Raw genomic sequence first — 26,323 nt, forward strand, 5'->3', positions numbered from 1 at the left:
GTTTTAAAAAACAAAAAATAAATGTGTGTGAAGGTCAAATAGTTTCGCTTCTAATGAAGTAGCTTTAATGGAAACCCAAACCAAGTTAATGGATGGATGCTTCTGTATAGATCAAATCGTTACTATGTTGTAATAGCTAGATATGTGTAAGTAACCGCAAATCGCTTCATATATAGAAAAATTCTTTGCATCTTTGCAACGTCCCGATTAGTGAGGCTTTCAAGTTTTCGTGATCAGGCAAGTAGGGTTGCTACTGCTTCTTCGGCAAGGAAAAGAAATGTTCCAATCTTCACGTCTTTGCTTTCCTCATTAGATTAAATTAATTTTATATCATTTAATATTCACTGACCCCTTTTCTCTAAATCTTTTAAGGATTTTATATGCGTTGTGTCGGCTGTCTTTCCGTTACTGAATTTATGTTTTTTCTCTTTCTGGTACCAAGAAATGGCTTGCAACCAAGATAAACTTTTGTTCTAGTTTTAAAAAAAAAATGGTTTCTTCTTCTTTTGTTGAAGTTAAAATGACGTCCTCTATGTATGTCATCTGTTCCTTGCTGACAAACATATGGGCGTTTAAGACATACAAATGGCTTTAAGGTAACACTATTGATATATCATAAAGAATTTATTGTGTACCGAGTATTTGAAAACGAATGGGCAATAGAATATTCTTTGTATCAAAATATTTCGCAGATACAGGATGATAAAAGTAATTAAATTTTTTCGTTTTTTATTACCTACGTTTACAATTTTCTAGCCACCAATTGTTAGACATAATTGTATTCAAATAAAAAAATTTTTATTTAACTAACTTAATCATTATTACAAAAAACAAAAACTTAAAACGTGGCCACCATGCCCTTAAATATATTTTGTAATCGATTTAATGAAGGATGGTCCTATTTTAAAAAATGAATATTTGATTCGGAACTCGTTAACAGTCTCCTGAATTTTATGCTTAAGTTCTTCACGACTGTTCCCTGGGTCTTTTTAAACCACTAACCCCAAAAACAATATTCCATCTACGAGCAAAGTTTAAATTAAGATAACTTTTTACAATCATTCGTCAAATCTACGAAGATGTGTCGTAAAAAATGTGAAAATGTCGCTTCATCAAGGTTTCGGGGTAATTCAAATGGTCGTGCTGGAAATGTCTTTTCCATATGAAATGAGGATTTCCTAATTCCCACGAATGTCTGTTATGAAAATTAAAAATACCTCTACGACTAAAGTAGCCTCGTCCGTAAATAATATTTTTTTAACGAAGCTAGGTTCTTCATTTGATAAGGATAAGGATAAATACTTTCTCATTTTATTGTTCCAAATGCTGAAGCAGAACTTCCTCTAGAAGCAGCACTTATCCGACGAATACTTGTTTGTGGATGATCAGCTACACGGACTAGGATCTCTTCTTCCTGACCTATAGTACACTATTTCTTGGACGTCATTTATTGTTCTGTACTCTTTTTGACGAAAGGATCCTGAAACTCCCAAACGGTCATAAGTATTTCGTATCTATCAGAGAACATCTCTACATGCCGACGAAGTGCAGCACGACCATTATATCGGGCATACACACATATTTCTCATTTCTCGATTTAACAGATATTACCGACTCAAAAATAAACACAAATAAGCACTTTCGAACATCACATAACTGTCAAAATTAAAACTATGATTTCAATAGTTTAGTAACATTAAGTGAGAACCAAAACCTCTTTAATTTTATAGAATAGGCAACTAACTGGAAAGTCAAATACCATATCTAGTAGTACACTTCGGATTAAAATACAGATATTGAAAGACAATACTTTTTTACTTAGAAAATACCAGAAAATGAGCCTGTTTTATAAGAACTTAAATTTGAGAACATAGATAAAAAAATGTGACGGTATTTTTGCAAAAAAGTGGGTGCTGGTGGCGCAATCTACAAGTAATCGCAAAACTGATTACAGTATCTAATTCCTTATCCCCAAAAACTCCCTCACGCGAATTTTTGTGCATATTATAAGTATTGACTTCAGAACATATTAATTAAATTATGTAAAAACAAAGAAAAATGTTTCTAGATAAGGGTAGGGGACTATGTGACCCTGAAAGTGAGATTTTAAGTTGATATATCTAAACTTTTAATATTAATTTTGGTTCAATAAGTGGCGGAAAAGCCTATTTTATTGGTATCTGACTGAATTCGACTACTTTTGATCGAAATCGTCAAGGAAATTTTTACTGCATGACCCAGAAAGTGCAACTCTAAGTTGATATCCGGTTGATGTAGTTTTATTGGTATCTGAATGACTTCCACTAGAGAGAGTTACTTTTCGAATCAGAAAATGATGTTTTAAGTTGATATCTACCGATTCGTTGATATTTGCTGTGCAATAAGTTTCGGAAAAGGCGATTTTGAATGAAAATTTCTCGAAATCGGACAGGGACCTTGTATAACCTAAAAAGTGAGGTTCTAAGTTAATATCTCCAGGTTTGATGTAATGTTCGGTACCATATATGGTGAAAAAATTGACTTTGACTGAAAAATAATAGCAATCGACAAGGAAAGGCAACACTTTGACCCGTAAGGTAAGTTATTAAGAATCTGTATACTGTTAATATATAATAATTTTTGCTGTGCCTAATACCATTTTTATATTGTTTCGCTATATTTTTGTATAAATCGTTTATTTCTACTTTGGATGATAAACTACCTACGATAATATTGCTATTTTTATTATTAAATTCGCTTAGATGCCATTCGATTGATACTGAACCCCACCTTCCGCCCGTCCGACCGCATCAAAACCAAATTTGACATTTTAAAAGGTTTGAACCGCATCGCAAAAAACAAAATACGACAATCGATCGCTGGCCAAAAATCGGGGTCGGCCTCGAAATTTTTCGTCAAACCGGAAGTCGGGCCCGAGTGCTGCACCACGACGGGGATTCCCGACCCCCTAACCTCAATCCGTTGACCTCCCGTGACCTTTAACATGCGTCGTGTCGGAGATCGTGCCTTCACCAGAAGAAACTTTTTTTTGGGACGTGACGTCGGCATATTGGAAGTTTTTTGCATACTGCGTATTTATATAGCGTGTCTTCGGAAGTTCTTACCAAATGGGAAAATATTTAATCATTCACATTACGAAAAAAGTGCCTGTCCTGAGAACTCTGAACTGAGAATATTTGCAAAACTAACTTACGACCGTTAGACGTCCAGAATGCACCACAACCCAATAAAAACACTACTTACCTTTATGATGGACAATTTCTATGATGTGACGAATTTTATACACTACTTTTACTAATTTTATTTACACACACTTCCCTCCTAAAAAGATTACTGGTACTAAATGGAAGCCGGTTACTTGGTTTACCGTTTTACTTCGTAAAAAAGGAGATCTATCATCAACAATAGCAATATTTTGCGACGCATCCGCATCCGCTCAAATAATAAAAGCAAGGATTCGGGGAGACTAATAAATTTTGAATGTACTTAATTTTAACTCGTATTTTAGTAGTATTTTAGATAATATAATAGATAACATTTCTTTTTCAAACTTAAACTCAATTGATTTCTAAATTTAAATAATTTTCCATATAGAAGAATGTTCTGACTTCTTGGTGTCCCTTTTAACACAATTATACAAGGTGTCCAGTTTAATATGGTTTAATATGGTTTATATTTGTATGTATATACCGATAGATAATCTAGCTTTGTTTTATTTTAAATCGATACCCTTACGATAGATACAGGGAGAGAAAGGAAAATGATAATTTTAGATAAATCACAATATTCTCCTTATTATATGTTAAAATTTTCAGAACGTAGGTAAAAGGATAGCAACTACTGTATACCTCATTTTTGAGCTGATCCCATACAGTTAAATCAAGGGATGTTATGTGTGGGGATCGTGCAGATCATCTGACTGGTACTGACGGCGCTGCTTTTAAAATACTCTTACCAGGTCAACTTTACTGACATTATCCATATATACATGTATCTTAATTTTAAAGCGCTACCATTTTTGCCCATATTTACAAAATTGAAAAAAAAAATATTATTTAAAAAAATTATTTATTTCTAATAAAATTGCTAAATCCGATGTAACAAGTCAAACTTTTAAGACTTTGTTGATATTAATGTGATTTTTCATATTTTTGACAAGATGCTTGCCTCAAATATGAAGTTCATTTCGATCAAGATTTGAATTAAATCATTTTTATCCCTAACGGCATACCTACAATTTTGATATATAATTTACCTATATAAAAATCGTCCTGAAAACAAAGTTATTTCTCTATTTACACACCTATTTCAGCAACTACAATATTGCCAAAATATTATAGCCATTTGTTTTGGTTAGTTTTGGTTCGTGTAAAGTTTATAATCGTAATTTTTACACCACACTTAAACCGAACTTAATGCTCACTGCTACGATCAATCCCTGGTTGAGAACTCACTACATAGAGTATCTATAGCTATATAGATTCGTAAGGATTTGGGCTACATGAAAATATAATTCACAATTAATAAAATCCCTTACGGGGAGTCACATTTATACGAAACGTATCTTTACAGTTATATGAAGATGCGTAGTCTATTTTCTAGCAGTTCTTTCACCTACAAAGGCTCGAAGATTTAGTTCAAGGTCGGTGGGTTGCTTGGTTTTATGAACATTGGAACATTGGAAATGGAATAGGTAGGTCATTCATATGTGGATTAACTGATATTGAATTCAAAGACGTTGACACGTTTTCTACTAATCGCAGTAAATTAATTCTCAACCCGAAATGCCAGTGGTATCCATTACTCATTTCATTTCTTCTTCTTGGATCTACTGGAAGAAGATTACGAATTCTGTAATTAAAAAAAGTTAAAAGCTGAACGAAAACTGAAGGAAGAATATGAAAAAAATGGAATGGAAATAAATTTTTCGAAAACGGAATACCTGGCAACAACAGAAGATGGAGAAAACTACCTACAAGTCGATGAAAATCATCAAATAAAGAGAACCAAAAATTTCAAATACTTAGTTTTCATAATATCTCGAAAAGGGACAACAGAGGAAGAAATGAACAGTAGACTAGGCCAGACGCGAAACTGTATCAGACAACTAAATCCAATACTCTGGGATAGACACATCACTCGACACACCAAATCACATATATTTAACACCATAGTACAGAGCGTAATGACATACGGCGCGGAAAACTGGGTGATCAACAAAAAATACAAAAGTAAAATACAGGCCACTGAAATGGAATACTGGAGGACAAGTTGTAGAATTTCGAGAATAGACAAAGTAAGAAACGAGGAGATCAGGCAGCGAATGGGTGTCAAGAAAGATACATTAACATTGATTGAAGAAAAGAGATTGGTATGGTATGGGCCTGTAAGAAGAACGGACAGAAATAGGTGGATACACAAGATAACAGAATGGAGCCCCATAGGTAGAAGGAAAAGGGGTAGACGCAGAAGATCTTGGAGGGATGAAGTAGATGAATCTATGGAAAAAAGAGGTATCGGAGATGAATGGCAAGACAGAGAAGGATGGAGGCGTAGGTTGAGAGAAGGGAGACAGCGATAGCTGTAAAAAACCCTATATATATATATATATATATATATATATATATATATATATATATATATATATATATATATATATATATATATATATATATATATATATATATATATATATATATATATATATATATATATATATATATATATATATATATATATATATATATATATATATATATATATACATATATATATATATATATATATATATATATATATATATATATATATATATATATATATATATATATATATATATATATATATATATATATATATATATATATATATATATATATATATATATATATATATATATATATATATATATATATATATATATATATATATATATATATATATATATATATATATATATATATATATATATATATATATATATATATATATATATATAGTGAAGTGTTCGAAGTGTTTTCGGAGCGCGAGCATTGAAGATGCCAAGTGAGATTTTGGCGAAACGTCTGCAGGATTCCAGTCGGAGTTCAACAAGCGAACGGGTGATATCCCGGAATATAGTGTCATCACATTTTTCCATCCGTGAATCAATACGTGAATATATATATATATATATATATATATATATATATATATATATATATATATATATATATATATATATATATATATATATATATATATATATATATAAGCTCCCTTAATGCAAAATAACTAATATTACAGGAAGTCGTCCTTAGTCGGATACATTGATTGGCCTTAATATTTTTACTGGTTTTTACTGTGATATCTTCTTCGTCACTTGAATCGACAGGTTTTATATTGGCACCTCTTTTATCATAAGTTCCAAGCTCCAGTTGGCTTTTAGAAGAACTAGAATTTACATTTCGATGTTCTAAGTCCGTGATGATAGATTTCAACTTAGCAGTGGATGCTGATGTCGCAGCATTTTCATTTACAGTATCTTGAGATGAATTTAAAATTAGTTGATAACTTTCGCTCTTTTTCTGAAATTACCACTATGTTTACGTTTTTTCCAATTAGAAATTTGACCACCCGACATTTTACAGCTTTCGGGTAGACTGAATATAAGCTATATAGGAATGTCGCATAATATAAAATTGCTGATTTAAAGTGCTTTTTTTGTTTCATTTTTTTTATTACAAGCATCATTAAACCAATTATTAAAGTGATTCTGAACGCAAAAATGTCGCAATATGCAAATTGGTGTGAGCACAACAACTATAGAATCTTGTAATAAAGCTCCGTTTTACGTTTAAACACATTTGATTCGAAGCCTTTAAAAACGTTTTATTAATCAGTCCTATCTACAACTATAAGGCACTTTAACGAAATATATCAGTTTCTAAAGCATAATGATGAATTTGGATAGCTTTATCAGACTATTTGCTCTTAAAGAAAGTAACAATAAAGCTATTTTGTAGGCATTAAATAAATTAACTTAATTTAATTAATTAATTAAATAAACTTTACAGAAATATAGAACAAATTCATTTTAAAATCAGGTATTAGATTTCTATAAAAATGCTCTCCTAGTCCATAAATTTTTGCACTAACTATAAAATAAAAGAGTGGCTCTTGATGTTAAGTTCTTTTTTTAAATGGAACACCATTTTTTCATTCATTGTCGAATTCTTACCTTTTTACGAGCTAAAGAATAAAAAACAGAAATTTTATTCGAAAATGACCATGTTTCAACACATTTGATACAAATCAGTCTAATCAGCCGCCATAAGGGACTTTAACAAAATGTATCAGTTTCTAAGGCATAATGACGACCTTGGCGAGCTTTATTCGACTATTTGCTCTTAAAGGAAGTAACAACAAAGCTATTTAGTAGACTTTAAAAAAAATTAATTTTTAATTATATAAATTTTATTTAAAGGAAAAGATATACAGTCAACTTCTAAAATATAGAACAAATTCATTTTAAAATCGGGTAGTGGATTTTGAGAAAAATGCACGCAAACGTCCATAAATTTCTGTAGTAAATATAATAATAATAATAATATGTCTTTATTCATGTTGACAGAATATTTTAAAAAACTTATAAAGTAGGTGGCGGTATTCAACAGAGTTGCTCATACAACCACCAGATTAACCAAATAACATAAAAAATATCCAAAACACAGACTGAGAGAATAACAAGATAACCAAAGTATATCATTATAACGAGAGTAATGTACGATTGTCACAGATTACTGTAGTATAAGATTACTCATCTTTAATAGAACGGTAGAAAGTAAATAACCTTTAGAAAGTAAAAAGGTAGGTAGGTAGTTAGGTAGAAAGTAAATAACCTTTCTTAAATATGGGGTCTCCTTTTTTAAATGGATCACTATTTTTTCATCCATTGTGGAATTCTTACCTTTTTATAAGCAAAAGAATAAAAAACAGAAATTTTATTCGGAAATGACCATGTTTCAACACATTTGATACAAAGCATTTAAAAATGATTTATTAATCAGTCTCATCAACAAGTATAGGGCATTTTAATAAAATATATCAGTCTCCAAAGCATATTGATGACCTTGACCAACTTTACTCGACAATTTGCTCTTAAAGGAAGTAACGAATAGCAAAATTTACGTACTAATTGGGCGGTTTAGACCATTAGATGTTTCTGAAAAATCGAGCCCTTGACATGTAAGCCGATTTACGTTAAAACACTCCAATTACGGTCACCAACGCGATTTAAGTAAAAAGTGTAGTCGTGAAAGTAGACAGGAGCTGTTTCTTATTTTCTGTTTTCTTTTTAAGAGGGGGTTTTCGCCTTAAAAGAGGTTGAAGTGTGCGCGAGTCAATCAAAACGTCCACGGAACACAATAGAAACGAAACGGTGGCGGACTTACTGTCTGTGTCGAATTTCCTTATGATCGTCTCGATCAGAGTCGTCCTCGGAGCAACCAGACCTCTCCTAACTGGCATAGTTTTCACACACCCTTAGGCCTGCATGCCGCCGCCAATGCGATCAATTATATATATACAATAAACAGTAAAAAATCGTGTTTCTTGTAAGCGCGCGCGTGTAGCTACGGAAAAATTCGATGAAAAGCGCGAACCGAGTAAGGGAAATCGCGCGGAAAATTACGAAATATTACAGCGGTGTAAGGCAAACTCGACGATAAGGCAAAATTGTAAAAAACCGACGGCTTCTGGCGATGCTTTCGTGTGCGTGAGCGCTCGTCCTTTTGTTTTGATTTTTCTGCCCGAAACGTTCGCGGGGTGGATGCTGCTCGACGGCCCTTCGTCACCGCGACGTCATAGTTCGCGCCGCGGCCAACGCGATCGAAATTTGCACCGCACTCTACGACGGATATGTCGACCGAGCAAAAAAAGCGGAGCAGCGTCGCCGTCGTGAGAGACGACTGTTTTTCCGCGACCCGGGTTGACGGGAAAATTGCGCGATTTGAGGCGGCGTTGCCGCGTCCCCGACGGTTCACCGTCCCTTCCGACGGCCCGTGAAAGATTTGAAACTCGGGCTACGATTTTTGTCGTCCGTAACACGTTGTGACGTAAGCTATCCTCGATCGGTGTGCAAAGTACTTACACAACTAAAGCGTCTAGGAGAAAATACCGGAAATTATTTAGAATTTACGCCATTATTTTAAATTCCGTTTTTTTCGAAATAATATCCAAGATTTTCGGAAATAAAATAAATAAATTAAAAAATAAATAAACAAAATAAAAAAAAACTGTCTTAACTATGTGCTACGTTGACTAGTATTAAGTTTGACTAATTTTGTCATTATTTATTTTTAATTTTTTGGAGTACAGCCATGTGAAATATGTATTAAGGGCCTTATGTGGTTACATGGTCTCCCGTGTATATCAATAGTGTGTCATGCGCAAATGTATTGAGCTACTGATTTTTAAACTAAGCACCTAAATGCAATAAACTAGTGGTCCAAAGAAAAATACCTTGTGGTTCTCCATAATGGTTTTCCAATATCTCACTACAAAGCTTACCTATTTTAACAAGATTCTAAATAATATGGAATTTTCGCTTAAAGCACATATTATCTAGTTTCCGCAAAAGAATATCTGAGTTAACTGTGTCAAATACTTTATGTATATCGATTGACATCAGAACCACAATTTTCTTTTGTCTAAGGTTTTTGTCACATAATTTACCAACTCAAAGGTAGCAGACAGAGTACTATTTTTTTGTAAAAAACCATTCTGGAATTTTTCTGCAAAATTACATCATCCTTATTTAAATCATTTTTTAGAAATTAAAATAATTATTCCATTATTCCATTCCCATATAATGCCACAACAGCGCAAATAAAAATAAATAAAATAAATAAAATAAAAGATTTTTTAATTTTAATGCAGGATGCTCCATCATACACAAATGGTTGAGTCAATGTATTGAAAATAAACATGGAACGAAATAAAATATACTATATATAGTTGCAGTCTGAATATTGGTTGACATGTAAACACAACCATTATACTTTTTGCTATTTTGTTTTCCAAAGCACGCGCATTTTAAAAATTTCGAATTTTCTGTGGACAGATCGGTAATATTGGAATGAGTATTAATTTTTTTTTTGTATTTTGCCAGTAAATTTAAATATATTTTGCTGATAAAATGAAAATTTGGATTTAGTAACGACATGTTTAATAGAAATATTTCCAAAGATGAGACGTTATTTCGAGTTTTTATTTCTTTTATTATTATAGGTTAGGAATCCGTTTTTCACTAGTGTATAGGATGTTGCTTAGCCACATCAGAACAATGAAAATATTAATACTTAAATTATCAATGGCCGCACACTCAATGTTTCTATACTTTTTAATTTGGATTCTTAAAGCGAATTTGGCATATTATTTCTCAAAAAACTGGAGAATGCGATCGCGGCCATTCTAAAAACTTGAAATTAATTTCTAGTATTTTCTTGGAATGAAACAATCTATAACTTTGTTTCATCCCAAGTCTGTGTGACAATTAATTGACGTAGGTAACCAATTAGGTTTAAAGTTATGTATCTATAGTTGCACAATTACCAAAAAAAACACCGGAAAAACAGCAATTGTTGGGGTAAAAGTCGACCGACGCTAAGGGCAGTCGACTAATGCCCAGGGCGGCAAAATTTGTATAGATATCGACATGGTAACTAAACACAATGCATTTAAGATAATTATTTTGAACATTCTTGAAATATATCTGTCCTACATACCTATGAAATGATACATCTGAGTTTTTTCCCTCACTTCGGTTAATGCAGTCCAAAACTGTGCATCCACCCATTTTAAAAGCACAACCACGCACAAAAGGTCTCTGTCCTAAATGCAATGGCTATTTATCAGCCCAAAACACAATAATTAACTCAAAAGAAACGCAACATTATCAAAAAGTCAGGCGTGTGGCGTGTGTGCCTGTGAAAAAAGTTAATATAATATAATTATTAATCAAGCTGAGGGCAAAATTAAAAACTTTAAGAACAAAAACTAATATTTTTTCATGTCATCTCGAAGTATATAATACATAATAAATTATTCGCAATACATTACATATTTTATTTTTCTAAAAATATGATATAGCAAAACTACATGATGGGGCGCCATTTTTTTCAATGCCCAAGAGTGGCAGAAATTCAAATCCGGCACTGGATGACACGAGCCTGAATAATAAAAACACGCTACTAATTAGCGGTGTAAAAAGAGTATAAAATGCTCCTTTCCGCTACTGTGATTGCCCTTCTTACATATACTGTTCATAATGTTGTTTTTACCGACTTACTTTAGTTTTGGTTAATGCTTCTTTGGTTTTGTGTTTTTATTTGTACATATTTATTATTTTGTGGTGCAGGGTGCAGGAAAATTTTCAACACGAGAGAAAGACAAGAATCCCCACAACCATAGCCGTCCTTCTCTGTCGTAAAATTTGCACCGGTTTTTTATCGCGCCGTTGCCATTTCAATTTAAATCGTAGTAAATGCCGTTGAATATCAAATGATGCTAAATTTGCGAATATCATAGGCCATGTCACCAGTTGCAAATAGTTGTATCACACTGTCTTAACCTTAATGATAACGGCCTGTAAACCAAGCTCTTTGTGAATCTCTTATGGCATTTGGTTTTTTTTTAAATTACGATTTAAAAAAATTCTACCCAAACGCCCTTTTAGCGTGGTTGTTTTTAAAACGGACGACGTGGCAACGACGTGACGGGAAATATGTCGAAATCGACTTCGTGGCGCGTCACGCCGAGGCGGGGGGTGACAAAGCGCCAATTTTCACCGGCGGCGTTGCCGGTTCGCGCCAGAAAATGAACGCGGATCCCGTTTTAAAGGGCACGATGCCTGAAACGCGGCAATGGCGCCCGCCACCTACGTTGCCACGGCAACGGCCGAAGTTTGGAGATGTTGTTTCGCTACTCACTCATAGATGGCGCACGTTATTTTTTTACAAAACATACTGCCTAAATACTAGGAAGTACATTTTTGTTTTAAATCTAACACTTTAAAAAGAAAAGCAAATACCACCGGTTTGTCATTTGTTAAGCGTGAAAACTGTATAATACGATAAATGTTAAATAAATTTTAATTGTTAATTTTTATTCTCAAAACCTCAGACAAGAAATATACTTAGCAAAAAAAATAAGCAAAATTTTTATCTAAACATTTGAAAATTTTGAAATATCTAAACAAAAAGTATAAGTATATGTTATGCTCATTTATATATGTGAATATTTTTATCTTTTAATTCAATTAAGAAATAGGTGGAAAATTTAAATTAACGTATTCTTTTTCATCAACAAAAGGGAGGTTTGTTTCCTGTTTCCTTATAATGCAATATAATCCCTGTTCATCCGCCGAAAATGTAAACACGTATATTTTATTAAAACTAAGAAAAGTAATAGTTAGCCTTAACTTATTTTTCAAAACTATTGAGTCCGGTTGTGTTTGTTTACTGTACCGATTAGTCCTTCCGGCACTTTTTTACGAGCAACAAATTTTATCGACTCTATAACCAACAAGAATACATGAAAAAGTTATTGGTAATACATCATGAGTACATCCTAAGATAGATGCTTATATTTGCGTTTATTTACGACGATGGAGAAGTGATAACACTTTTCGTGCTAAAAAAAAAAACGGGATAATCCTGCACTTTACGTTTTTAGATGGGGTCATAGATACCAAGATTGCAAGTTGCTGCAAGCATAGTTGCCAAGGATTCAATGATCATTTCCAACATGGATCTTTATATTCATTCTGCTGACAACTGATGCATATTTTGGTCTTCGATTTTTAATGGCTTATGGGACCGGTACCTATAATTAATATTGTGGATCCTGCTACGATTTTAAATGAGAATTGCAGCCTTCAGGTCCTAGGTTAGCTTTGAATTATATTTAAACTAAAATTTTAAGTACTTTATTTAAGCTTTTATGAGATTTTTCATTTTTAATTATGCTGTTGCGAGACACGTATAACTTTTGGCGATGATCTCTTCTAATAAATCAATATCAAGCGAGGAGGCGCAAATGGACCTGAAAATTGCCACTATGAACGAAGATGCAGAGCCACAGGAATTCTTTTTCCGGAATGAATTCTCACCAAAACTGTATAACACACAAGACTCGGTTTGGTCCTAACAGCACACATAACATTAGGGCTGAGTCCCCTTTATACTACTGTCATAAGTAATACTGTTTTTATGATAAATTAAGTACCAACAACTGATATACTGTAAACACATTGTTTTGGCATATAATATGAATTTGCTGTCACATTGTCATACAAATTAAATAACAAATGATTCAAATGATTAATAGTATATTATGCAACAAGTGCGGTAAACGGCATTTGACTCACGAGTTTATTTGCCACGAGCGAAGCGAGTGTTTAATAAAGGAGTGAGTTAAAAAGTTTTCCGAACGCGTTGCATACTATACTTTTTCTATGACCGTTGCTTTTTGGGTACATTGTTGCAAAACACGAATACATTCACTGACATGACTGTCAGAATTGACAAACGTCAAAATTCTCCGAATTATCTCCGAAAACATCCGATTGCTCGCAAACCTGTGCGGTAAAATCCCGGAAATGTCCGAAGTGGCTCGGATTCTTGGGAAACGAAACTGACGTGATAAAGCGACGCTTCCCGCACGCTAGATCGGTGCGTAATTAGGTATTTTACAGACGGGAGTAGAAAAAATTAATTTTAATCACTTGACCCATTATGTTCGATTTACGCGTTAAAGTGAAAAGTGAAATATTAAAACTAAAAGGATGTACATTTTATTACTGCATATTTGCGAAATTGTTCTGGATTGGGAGTGTTGAAGTTTTTTATTAAACATGAAAGCGGGCGTTTTCTAGAACCACAATTTTGGGATTTTGTATAGTTTTCTGGTTAAATCGAATAAATATAGCAGTTTGGTAACACTGTGCCGCAAGATGACATTTGACGACCACAGTTATAACTTCACCTTCTAGAGAGAACGTAAACTGCAGGATTCGCTCAACATTCTATTCTTATTCTAATTATTTCACTTTTATGGCAGATGAGTGGCTATAAATTAGTTTTTTCAGCTATTACACAGGCTTATATTGTTCGTAATGTAATGTAAATTTTTATATGTTGCAGTAGGTAAAATGACCATTCTTCATGTTTTTAGTTCTTACTACGATATCGATCCTAAGGCATGATTTCACATAATACATACATACTAAGAAAAATCTTTAGCGCAGGTGGCGTATTTATTTATTTTATTATATATTAAAAAATAATCAAACTTGATTATAGAATTGATTATGTTAGATAATAAGTACATTAAATCACATCAAATATTGAAAGGAAGTTTTGGCGTTTGACTGTGATTGAATATTCCATTCAATTAGAATGGAACATGACGACCTTGTTGTATTAAATTTGGACAGTTACTTTTCTTTTTTACAAAAGAATTTAGCACATTTGGATATCAAACATTGCAGTTTGAATTTGTTTTGCTATAAATGGATTATTCTCCACCTTTAGGAAAAGAAGTACGTCACTGCCTCCCTATCTATGAAACGACAAAAGCACCTAATCTGCGCTTGACGTTTAACGTGGCTAAAATAGCAGATTAATCTTATTTTATGTTTATTTTGATAAGAATTCCGTGATTTTTGCCAAAGACTGTGATATGAACACCGCGTTATGCTAATTGTCATTCAGATGCTTTACCCCGTAGGGTCTTGGAGCCGTTGCATTTTGCCGAGTGAATTTACAATTCGGTGGTGTAGGCCCTGATATTAGGAAAAATGGCTTTAAAGAAAGTAAAAGGCAACATCGAACGGATGTTCGAAAAAAACCTCACCGATTTGGTGCGGGGGATAAGGAACAATAAGGAAAATGAGGTTTCAAATTCGAGGTTATGTCAAGTCTAGTTTTCACTATAAATTCAATTTTTAGAGTAAGTATATAGCCCAATGTATGGAAGACATAAAACAAGAACTCCGACAAGATAATTTGTCCGTTAAAAGCAACGCCATCGCCAAGCTCACATATGTAAGATCCTGGTGATTCATAATACAGTTATTTCATAGGGGGTACATTTTTAGTTGCAAATGCTTGGCTATGACATATCTTGGGCTGGATTTAACATCATTGAAGTTATGAGCTCAAGTAAATTTACTCTGAAAAGAATTGGGTATCTGGCTGCCAGCCAGTCCTTCCACTGCGACTCAGAGGTATGCAAAATTTAAAAGTTGAAGTTGATAATTTTGTAATCTGTTTTTTTTTGGGGCAGTTACTTATGCTTACCACAAATATGATAAGGAAGGAACTGAACTCTCAGAATCAGTATGAAGCAGGTTTGGCTTTGACTTCTCTGAGCTGTTTTATCAGTACCGATTTAGCTAGGGACTTATCAAATGACATTTTAACTTTGGTAATGGGATGCTTATGGTTTTCGTACATTTTTTTGTGATCATAATTTTAGTTAAGTTCCACAAAACCTTACATTAGGAAAAAGGCTGTTTTGATGATGTATAAAGTTTTTCTTAAGTATCCTGAAGCTTTAAGGCCTGCATTTCCCAGGCTAAAAGAAAAACTGGAGGACCCAGACCCTGGTACCAAAGTTGAAAGATATTGAATTGTTAAAAGTATTATCATGGTATCATGTTTTAGGTGTACAATCTGCTGCAGTCAATGTTGTTTGCGAATTAGCCAGAAAAAACCCAAAAAATTATTTAAGTTTAGCGCCGGTATTTTTCAAACTGATGACTACCAGTACAAATAATTGGATGTTAATCAAGATTATTAAATTGGTAAGTTGTCCTTTGTAAATTTTAAATAGCTGAATTGATTTCTTAAAAATTGTGAGCAAAGTTAGCAAACATTTCATGAATTTCAATTGAATTAAATTATCTTCAGTTTGCATCCTTTACACTTGTGGATTCAAGAATTGGGCTCAAGCTCGCTAGTCCAATTATCAATATAATTACAAGGTAGCTCTGGATTTTGAACTGATGTAACATGTTGCTTAAAATGTGGTGTTTAATGATTTTGGATTATTTACATTTTATATATTTGATTTTTATTTTGCCTGTTGTCTGTAGTTTGGTGCCCTGACGCCTTTAGAACCTAGGCTAGGCAAGAAGTTGATAGCGCCCCTTACAAACCTGATACACAGGTATGTTTTTGAATACCAAGTGAGCTGCAATGTAAAGGGTTGATTTTAGCACATCCGCCATGAGCCTACTCTATGAGTGCGTCAACACTGTCATCGCAGTTTTAATTAGCATATCTTCGGGCATGCCTAATCACGAAGCCAGCATACAGCTCAGCGTACAGAAGATGAGAATTTTAATTGAGGATTCTGACCAGAACTGTAAGTTTTCCATGTGAAAATTGAGGGTTTCCTCACCTTTTCTTTGCAGTAAAGTATCTCGGCTTGTTGGCCATGTCAAAAATCCTTAAAACTCACCCCAAGAGCGTGCAGGCTCACAAGGATTTAATTCTGCAGTGTTTGGAAGACAAAGATGAGTCTATTCGATTGAGAGCGTTGGATTTGTTATATGGAATGGTCAGGTCTATGTGCTATAGCAGATTTTTTTGTAATGGCTGCTTTGTTTTAGGTTTCCAAAAAGAACTTGATGGAAATTGTGAAGAAACTCATGATTCACATGGATAAAGCCGAGGGCACCACTTATCGTGATGAACTGCTCAGTAAAATTATTCTCATTTGCTCCCAGAACAACTACCAGTTCATAACGAATTTCGAGTGGTACATTACCGTGCTGGTGGAGCTTGCCCAGCTGGAGTTTGGATCAAAACAAGGTCACGTGATCGCTTCCCAGCTTATGGACGTCTGTATCCGGGTGCAGGCGATCCGGGCATTTGCTGTCTCTGAGATGGCTCAGCTCCTGGACGTCTACACCTCCACCTCGCAGTTTACCATTATGCAAGAGGTTTTATATGCCGCCGCCTGGTTGACGGGAGAATTTGCCAGGTACATCTTTTTCATTTTTATATCGCTTAGGCCTACATTAAAATGATGGGACATAATTTAATAAATGAAGGTCATGGTCGAAGAACAAATGACAAAAATACTAGTTATCATGGTATTCTGGAAAAATTGCCCCATAAACTTCGTAGACAAAACTGTTTTTATTGACATTTCAAGACACAAAGTAATCACAGGTCATAATTTTTAGTTAATTTAAACCTATTCTAATATCCATCAGTCACATTTAAATAAGTTGAAATATGCCAAGCGCAATTATTGAAAAACCATTATACTTATTTCATTGGTTAAGAAATCTGTAGCAGTAGAGAAAGATGTTTTAAATTGAGAACTTATTTTTATTTTGAAACTCATTGACTCTATGTGGTTAATATTATTTGGTTATTGATTGAAGAAGTTAGGAGCAAAATAGTTTATGCTATACCTAGATTTAACAGGTCTGAGAATTTCAGGGTTTATATCTCATATCTTTATATACGAGTATTGCATAATTACATGTATGGTGTTTTCATAAACTAAGCAATCCAACATTCATATGTCTGCATGGTATTGTTGAAGCTCCCGGTTATTAATGTTTTTTTAATGCCAGATCTGTTATGTTTACCCCTCTATAATTCTTATTACTCTTTTTTGTAATGCAAAGGTTCTATTTGCATGAGGAAAATGCCTCCATATTACATAAGTGATAAGAAATAGACCATGCGTGGTTACTTCATCATTAATGATGTTTTCTAAAAATATTTTTTTATAAAAAATATTGCTTGGGATAATTTTTTGGCAGTGGTGCGAATATGAACTTTAATTAATAATCTTCATGAATAGTACTTGGCTAACAATATACAAAAGTAGCGGTATGTCTAAATAAAACAAGATAAACTTTCAACATACTAACAATAAATAAAGTAATATGAGCCTTTACTAGCATACATAGGCACTCTTTTCCTTACATATTGCTTACGCTACCATCTAAAGATATTTTAGAATTCTTTAGTATGGTTAGGTTTTATACTGTTTTAATCCCCTATAGAACAGATTATTTTGCTGATGGTTAGTATTTATTTTGTGTTTCGATATTTATATATATCAGTTGTCAGGTCAGTGTATCAGGGCAACGAGGTACGATATTGGAAAAACCGATGTTCATAAAAATTTGAAAAAAAAAAGAAAAGTAAATCGGTCAAGAGAAAATGCTGGAAATTATTTCTGAAGTATTAAAATCAGAGGGCCTAGTTGCCATCTTGAATTTTAAAACCCGATATATATGATCAACCATTTTTTGATGGGCGGCCAAAAATGTTTTTGAACTAATAATTTCTGTCAAAGCAGGTGCGTTATTTCCTTTAGGATTTTCTACTTTCCACTTGAAACGTCAGTAATGTACTTATTTAGTAATTTTTAGTTAAATAAAGTGGTAATACCCAATATTTAAAAACAGATAAGGATTTCACAAATAAAAATGGTATTGTAAAACCAACGACAATAATAACGCCTAGAGGCGAGATGCTTACCAAAATATCTCCTTTTGAGTTTTAAATTCTTTTATTCATATTTTAGGTTGGGATAAAGATATTGAAATGCCATTTCCACTGGGCCGTTGAGTATCTAATGACGTAAAAATCGTCATACTGTTGCATTTAATTTTTTTTTGGAAAATTATTTTTTTTTGCTATTATTATCTGAAACCGCGATCTGATGACATGGTACTCAATCTCAATCATGTCACTCATAGCACGCTTGATAGCCTAGAAAAAGCAATTTTTAATGATTCAATGTTTATTAAAATCCGTTATATCATTTATTTTCGGAAATGTTAGAGCACCCCCACCACCTTTTTGAGATAGAGTAAAAAGCATCTTACAAAAAGGATTTGAATTTGTCTCAGCTTTAAAACAGTGTTCATTTTAACTATCATTATAAAAATATTTAGCAGAAAGCGGGTTTTAAAATCCAAGACGACACTTAGGCCCTCTGGTGTACATTCCAGAACCTCAAAAATAATTTGCAGCATTTCCTTTTGGCTGATTTACTTACCTTTTTTTTTCAAATTTTTGAGAACATCCGTTTTCCTAATTCCGTATCTTGTTGAATTTTCTTACAAATGTACAATTATTTAATAAATGTTTAGGAACAGAATAAATCTGCGTAGTTTCACATATCAACTCGCCAATATATTTGTCATAATTTAATATGACTCTTAAACCTTATTTTTTCTAAAATTGCCTTTTAAGTTTTAACGAAAAGTGAAACAGAAATAAACAAGTTCGAAACAGAGTGTTTTATTGCTGTTCGAAACATTCGCCATTAAGCTAACATTGTAGAATAGAAACGTGGTTTTGAAAGTTCTCAGCAGCTTTTTGTGGCGATGAAAATCGCTGTCCGCGCATCTTTTGTTTTATAGGGAACCACAACAAAAAAAACATTATTTATTTGATGTTTTCTCCTTCAAAATTTCAGTTTTTTGACGTGCTTTTTGAGAATGGTGCGCCGTTTCTGTTCTTTTTATTTAATGAATCGAAGGCAAACCAAATCTTGTATACCATTCAGCATTAACAGTTCTTCGATCCTCTAATGAAATGGTTGCGACTTACTAAGTCAATTTCTAAATTACCACTGGCTTCGCAATAGCAAAACCTCAATGGTCACAAATCCAGTGATGCCACAACTCAACAAGTGCCAAAAGTTGCATTGTGGGGAAGTTATTGCTTTCGTAATTGTTAGTTTTAACCAAGAGGTTAAGATTTCTCATGTAGGTCCTTACGAATTAACCTTTTTTGCTATTTTATTTATTACTTTTAAAAAATGTAAGAGTCTCATTAATATTGCATACTAAATACTTAAATTTATGCACAGTTTCTATTACTTCATTGCTAATTTTCACATTTAAATTATTTATTTTACAAGCATCATTTTTTTCTTACATATGTTTAACTATAGTCATTACAATTTAAGTTCCAAATTTGGTATGTTTGTTATCTCTACAATGTAATGAACAGGATAATTTCATTAATTAAATATATAAATATATAAATAGTGGCCCTATAAAGTAAAAAATTTACACTCCACAGGTGATGATATATTCGAAAGGAATAATCTTCCATGCATGCCTCTACATTTCACCTACTAACCTGCACTCTGCGCCATTGTCTTTCTAAACAGCGATCTGAACATATTTTGAGAAAGTACTGCCCTAAATATGCCGCATCCAAATTTATTGACAACTTATCAGCGGCCATGTTGGTTGTAGAAGGCCACAAGGTCTTATGGGTCGAAAGTCAGAGTTCCCAATTATAGCTGCCTTTGGTTAAAAACGAGATTTTTAAATCTCCTGCATGCGCATGTTGAATGAACCTTCTTAAAAATGTTTTTCATATTTGCTTCATAAGTTCCTGTAGTATCAGCATATCCATATCTCTAATAGCTATATGACTACTATGCCAAACAAATTTGCATGTAGTTGCATAACAAAACGTTCTTGTTTTTAACAAAACCTACTCGGAAATGCACTATTTTCAAAAAGGGATACATGAACAAGTTCTACACATGGTTCTCAAGAAGTCTCAGTTTCATTATTTAGTCGTTTCGCAAGCCAGGTACGAAAATTTTCAGTTCATTCTAGAATGGATTGCATTACTAATAATAATATGAATATTATAATATATCACAAAAGGCGAAGTTGAAGTAATAATTCCTCGCTTAACCTGCAATTACCGCATCTTGTTTGCATCCATTTATTAATATAAAAAAAGTATATAAGACAACGAACATAGACCTACACAAAAATATGCATCCCTAAAGACAAGCTTTGCCTATAACATTCTACAACGCCTATGCAAGGGATTTCAGTTCAACTGTAGGATGTAAAATTTATTTAATAATATTATACTGTATGACATTTTTGAAGTGCGAATTCTTTCACCAACTTTTATTGGCAAATAAAAAATAACTTTGTAACGGCGGTATTGTCGCGGATGTTTTAACTTTTTTAAATTACCTTTCCCCAAAATAATAAAATTAAATAAAAATAATGGAAGTATTATTTTGAAAATAAGAAAATCACTGCTTTTATTATAGATGTCAAGAAATGGAAATTTTCACTTATTAATCTCGCAGTAAATTCGTTTTATTTTATTTTAATTAACTTGACATCACTTATTCGAACGATATACAGGGTGCGTTCACAACAGAATTCCATTCGATTTGCTAAAGTTATGTAACACGATAGAAGATTTATTTTTTATGATTTTTCTTTATAGCGTCTTTGTTTTATTTTTTCTATCAGCGAATTGAAGAGTCCCAAGCAAACGCTGAGGTGCATGTTGAAGTATAAGAAGCTGCCCCAGCACATCGAGGTCGTGTTTCTTCACAACATTCTAAAGTTGTTCGCTCACATCCTCGCGAAAGAAAAAACTGAGGTTGACCGTGAGTCAGACGACGGCCCGTTGGTGGAGTTGTGCGACCTGGTGCTAGAAAAAATGAACGAAAGTATCAAATCGGCCGAGCTGGAAGTCCAGGAGCGGGCCAGCACCACCTTGGTCATCGTTAACATCGTCAAGGAGGAACTTAGTAAGGAAGAGCTGTCTTCGGGGAAAGAAAGTATAGTCTCTGAGCTGTTGAGCTTCTTCAGCGGCGAACTGAACCCGGTAGCGCCGAAAGCGCAGAAGAAAGTGCCCGTGCCGGAAGGGTTGGACCTGGATGCCTGGATCAACGAGCCGATCGACGAAACCGACTCCGACAGCGAGCCGGAAAACATGGACACCCTGTTCGTCAAGGTCGACAAGTACGACTATGGCGATAAGCTGGACAAGTCCCGCTACGAGCCGACCGAGGAGGAACTGAAAAAAGTGAGCATTGTATATAAGGTCTTGTTATAATGTAATGGATATTTATAAGTTGTTTATAAGTGTTCCAGATAACTCTTTTATAGTTGTATAATGGCTTAAACTTAAAAGGTACTTAAACAAAAAATTATATGCCATTCATTTTATTATATTTAACTAATTTTGTTATATTGTGAATCGTTTAATCAAGCCCCTAAAAATCCGGGCTTGTCCCAGTGATAAGAAGACATTGATTTTTCTTTTTCATTGACGTAATGCTTCGAAGTTTTTGATGATTTGAAAGTACTAGATTTACTATCAATTTTCAGACAATTTCGTTTTCATACACCGTTTTTTATTTTCAACTACATCCTTATATTTTGAATCAACTTGTTTCGATTTTTGTACTGTTTTAAAACGCATTTTTAGATTCATTCTAAACTTTACCTAGATATTTATTTAAATAAAATGAAGTACACTTTTGTCAAGAACAAATAAGAAAACTGCAACTGAAATGTGAGGTTCTGATTGCGTTATTGACATGTGACATTTGCGAACTTATAGTTTTCTATTGGTTTCCCTGTTACTTTTATTTTAATGGTGGTTAAGAAGATGGTTATTTACAAAAATATCGCTTGATGTCCCAAATAAAATTATAAGTTTTTGAAAAAGGTTCATGGCGTCGTCTGAATGGCGCCATTTTTGTTTTTTTTCTAATTGATATAAGTACCTACAAAAAAAGGAAGAATATTTTAAAAAAACTTAGACATAGCACAGACACAAATTAATGTATATTAATGCAAACAAATCTGTGCCTAAATACAAGAAGCAAAGAATAAGGACAGACTATACGTAGGTTGGTAGATGAGAAAATTAAGCTAGAAAATATTATGTATTTTGGTGAACTAACTGAAATTATCAACATATATAATGTGAGTGAATAGTAAAAAACGCATTGCACGCAAAGTGAAAAAGAATCGCAAATGAAGAAATTTAAAGATAATTTAAAAAAATGAAAAACACAACCCTGGCCACAGCCCAAGAATTCAATACATATTTTTCACAGAGAGGTAAAAATTGAACACTAGGGATCCCTTATAAATGCTCAACTTACAAGTTTATAGAGGAAGAAACAATATTTTGAAATATTTAATAACAAAAATGCAAAGAACACAAAAAGAATCTGTTAAAACTGTTTCTTCTTAATTATTGTCCTCCATCACAAGACGTAGAGGCACAAAACTCCACTATTTAGAAGTATACAGACTTTGAATAGGCTTCTAGAAAATGTTATAAATGCTAAAAATATCAATAGGTTCTGCTATAACTTCAAAGTGTATTTACAATCTCTTTAAATAGGTTGTGTACATTGTATAGTTGCATAGATTATTGTTGATTGTTTACTGGAGACCGTAAATAATTTTATTTTTTTTATGTTTTTAAATTTAGGGCCTCAAAACTAGTGAAATATCACCGCATATAATTGATTTATAAATAAATAAATTTGTTGATTGATATTTCTTCAGATTAAAAATGTTCTGTTTTTACCAAAATTAAGTTTTAATGTGCCAGAACCGAGGGCAGGGTTTTGGGCTGGGTTTGACAGAGTATTATTTGTTATTTGAGTCTCAAATAAAAGAAGTTGTCATAGCAAAATTTCAGAGTTAAGATTTTAAAATAGATAATCGAAACGAAATCAACAGTTAAAAGAAAAAATGTTAGGGATTTTTTGTTTCAACCTTGGTCCTGCTGCGTGTCGACAGATTATTGTCAGAATTTTCAACAGCGGCTTATTTTGCATCTAATCGATGACGTAGGAATTGACGTTTTATAACTCAAACAACTGCATTTTTTTGGAATCGATAGACCAAAGTCGTGTTTTTAGTTTTTAATATTTTCTTATGTTAATTATTGCACCAATTATAAATTTATATTAATAAGTAAAAGACAAAACTTGTTATAATGAATATTATTAAGTAGTTTCATTGGGCTATGAAAAATTAAATTAGAATTAATATTTATGGCATTAGATATTATGTATTCAGTGTTAAGGAATAACGAAAACTTTAAAAACTATTCAAAGATCAAAGAAGTTGTGCAATATAAAATCCATTTTTTTTTCTGAAGCCGTCTACCTGTTAATAATATTATATTATTTCTGTTGGAGAATTTAAACATATTTGTGGTCCGTCCTATCCTATGGTCCATGATCTATGGTGCGAAGTGTCGTTTTCTAATTGATTTAGTTTTTTTGTAATTCAATTTCTTTTAAACTGGCCACTTTAAATTAAGACCAAGGGTCAGAGGTGGTACCAAATTAGTAGATCAGTGATGTCAGTAATTTTACGTGAAAACGTTTGGTCGAGAACTACTCGACCAGGACCAAACTTGAAACGAAATGGCTGTAGATTGGGCAAAACTGACATTCTTTTAACCGGACTAAACCGGTTTTTGGTTGGTGCAGAACCGCGAGGCGCGGAAGTATGAGCAGCAAAACAATCCGCACTACCTGAAGAGTACTCACTCGTCCGGTCGGAGCAGCAACGGCAGCGGCGAGAACGACGAGAACGGTGTCCCTGCAGTCGCCGAGCTCAGCCTGAAGGTGCCGCTGAAGGTGGTCGGCGAGAAACGCTCGGACAAGTACCTCGCGTTGCACAAGCAGAAATCGAAAAAGAAGAGCAAGAAAAAGAAGAAGAAGCACCATAAGTCGGAGAGTTCGTCGGAGGATAACGTGACTGAGAGTGTTCAAGTGAAGAGGGACCTGGAGCTGCCCGAGGGAGCCACCCTGTCCGATTCGGACAGCGACCATCGCAAGGTTGATGACCCACATAGAGCATTGGACATCGACCTGGATTTGTAAGTTTTGAGGTTATATGCATTTCGAAATTTAACGCGTGCGTTTAGACCCCCCATAGGCGCGGCGGAGAAAGAGACTGATAAAGACGTCGAAGTGAACAAGGAGGAGAAGAAGGAGAAGAAAAAATTAAAAAAGAAGGTTCAGTATTGCGTTTTCAGCTGCCGGGGCAGGGGTTAAACGTTCTGGTTATAGGAAGAGAAGGGGACCAAGCGCAAGTCGGAAAAGAAGAAAGAGAAGCAGAAGGTGGCCGATTTGTTGGGTTTCGCGGAGGAGGTGGAGCAAACGGAGGCCAAAGCAAAGAAAGAAAAGAAGAAGAAGTCGAAAGACAAGGAGGGTGCGTGGGCGTGACGCGCAAGACATGTCGCTGAGACCACTCGTTTTTTTTTCTTTCAGGGAAATCAAAGTCGAAAAAGTCGAGTTCGGGCTATGAGGAGGCGTTGGGTATATCGACACCAAGCAAGGAGTTCAGTTAATTTTAAGTTGCAATAACAATTCTTTAGGCTTGTTACGTATCTCATCACTAATTTTCTTTTCGTTGATGTTTACCCTAGTTTCATTTATCGAAAATATACATACATTATTTTTTGATTTTCTTTTAAATTTCGTCGCGTAAAGTGCAATTTTATCCCTCCAGAAGGCAGAAACCAGATTACCAATTGTTTAAATATAAACATTAATACAATTCATTTGTTTTATTTAGTAAAGAAAAGGAAGTTGCTCTTTTTCTATTTTAAACTTGTATCTGAGTTGAGCTAAATCTGCCAACGCTGTTCGTAACGGCCGAGTGCCCGTTAGCAAAGTCGCACATTGCTTCTAAAAAGTTGAAGAAATCATGTATCACAAAATCTAAGATATTGTGGTGTTCTGTGCGCTAAGGCAGTAGGCTTTGGTGGCGGAAAAGCGATGCCGTCATACATCGTTTCATTTATGATTCGTGAAAATGGGCGAAAAAATTATTCGCAACCGAAATACTCGGGCCAGTTGGTTTGTGGAGTATGCAGTCACAATTTTAGACATCCAAACGTGGCTCTTCTTTTTAAGTGAGTGAAGCAAACTTAGAACTCAGTTACTAAATTTAATAATTATGTTGCGCAGGGTCGAACAACAGCCTCAGCATGAATCCACCTAGGAGTTAATAGTATTTGTTGTAGCAGAAGAAACATGTTTTTCACTTTTTTTTTTAAATTATCAAGTTAATTTTGTATTTATTAGTTCTGAATGAAGCTGCGCAGTTCACTGCGTACTTAAGGCAGCAAACAGCAGAAACGTGAAATGGTGTATGTGTACTAAACAGAAACCGTACCTTACAGGAAGTGGAAGTTTCTATTCCTCAAGGGTATATGAAAATACGCGTTTTCACTGGCCAAACATACAATACAATACAATAATAATTAGTTTTTGATCTTAGATTTACTCTGCCCTGGTACTCATTAATTTTATAATTTATTTTTTGGCAGGCATAGGTTCCTGTTTTCTTCGCTTTTTACTTTGAAAAGTCTAAAGAAGATGATGGTATATGAGTGTTTTTATAATGTAAAATAAAAATTTTCTGAACAAGGTGTGCCTTTTTTTATGATAATTCAATAAATCAATAATAAATAAT

General features: G+C 33.7%; 2 protein-coding genes across 6 annotated transcripts in view; one reads left to right on the forward strand and one right to left on the reverse strand.

Moving 5' to 3' along the window:
* The window catches only part of LOC132706261 (potassium voltage-gated channel subfamily H member 6), a 249,497-nt gene extending 240,565 nt beyond the window's left edge, over positions 1-8,932 (reverse strand). For all 5 annotated transcript variants that reach the window (XM_060677490.1, XM_060677489.1, XM_060677491.1 and 2 more), the window contains exon 1: positions 8,433-8,932. In XM_060677490.1, coding sequence (XP_060533473.1) covers positions 8,433-8,508 — 76 coding nt within the window. In that variant the 5' untranslated portion in view covers positions 8,509-8,932. The remainder of the gene's footprint in view (positions 1-8,432) is intronic.
* A 5,688-nt stretch (positions 8,933-14,620) lies between these two features.
* On the forward strand, positions 14,621-25,369 carry LOC132706350 (AP-3 complex subunit delta). Its single transcript, XM_060677634.1, has 15 exons — positions 14,621-14,935; positions 14,991-15,086; positions 15,140-15,268; positions 15,328-15,468; positions 15,520-15,649; positions 15,708-15,847; positions 16,139-16,212; positions 16,262-16,410; positions 16,460-16,605; positions 16,658-17,031; positions 21,326-21,887; positions 24,328-24,719; positions 24,768-24,858; positions 24,913-25,054; positions 25,114-25,369. Exons 1-15 carry the CDS (start codon positions 14,840-14,842, stop codon positions 25,191-25,193), a joined length of 2,742 nt encoding a protein of 913 aa, XP_060533617.1. The 5' UTR covers positions 14,621-14,839; the 3' UTR covers positions 25,194-25,369.
* The last annotated feature ends 954 nt before the right edge of the window (positions 25,370-26,323 follow it).

This window comes from Cylas formicarius, unplaced genomic scaffold, assembly GCF_029955315.1.
Source record: "Cylas formicarius isolate icCylForm1 unplaced genomic scaffold, icCylForm1.1 PGA_scaffold_8__14_contigs__length_24414737, whole genome shotgun sequence".
Lineage (NCBI taxonomy): Eukaryota > Metazoa > Arthropoda > Insecta > Coleoptera > Brentidae > Cylas > Cylas formicarius.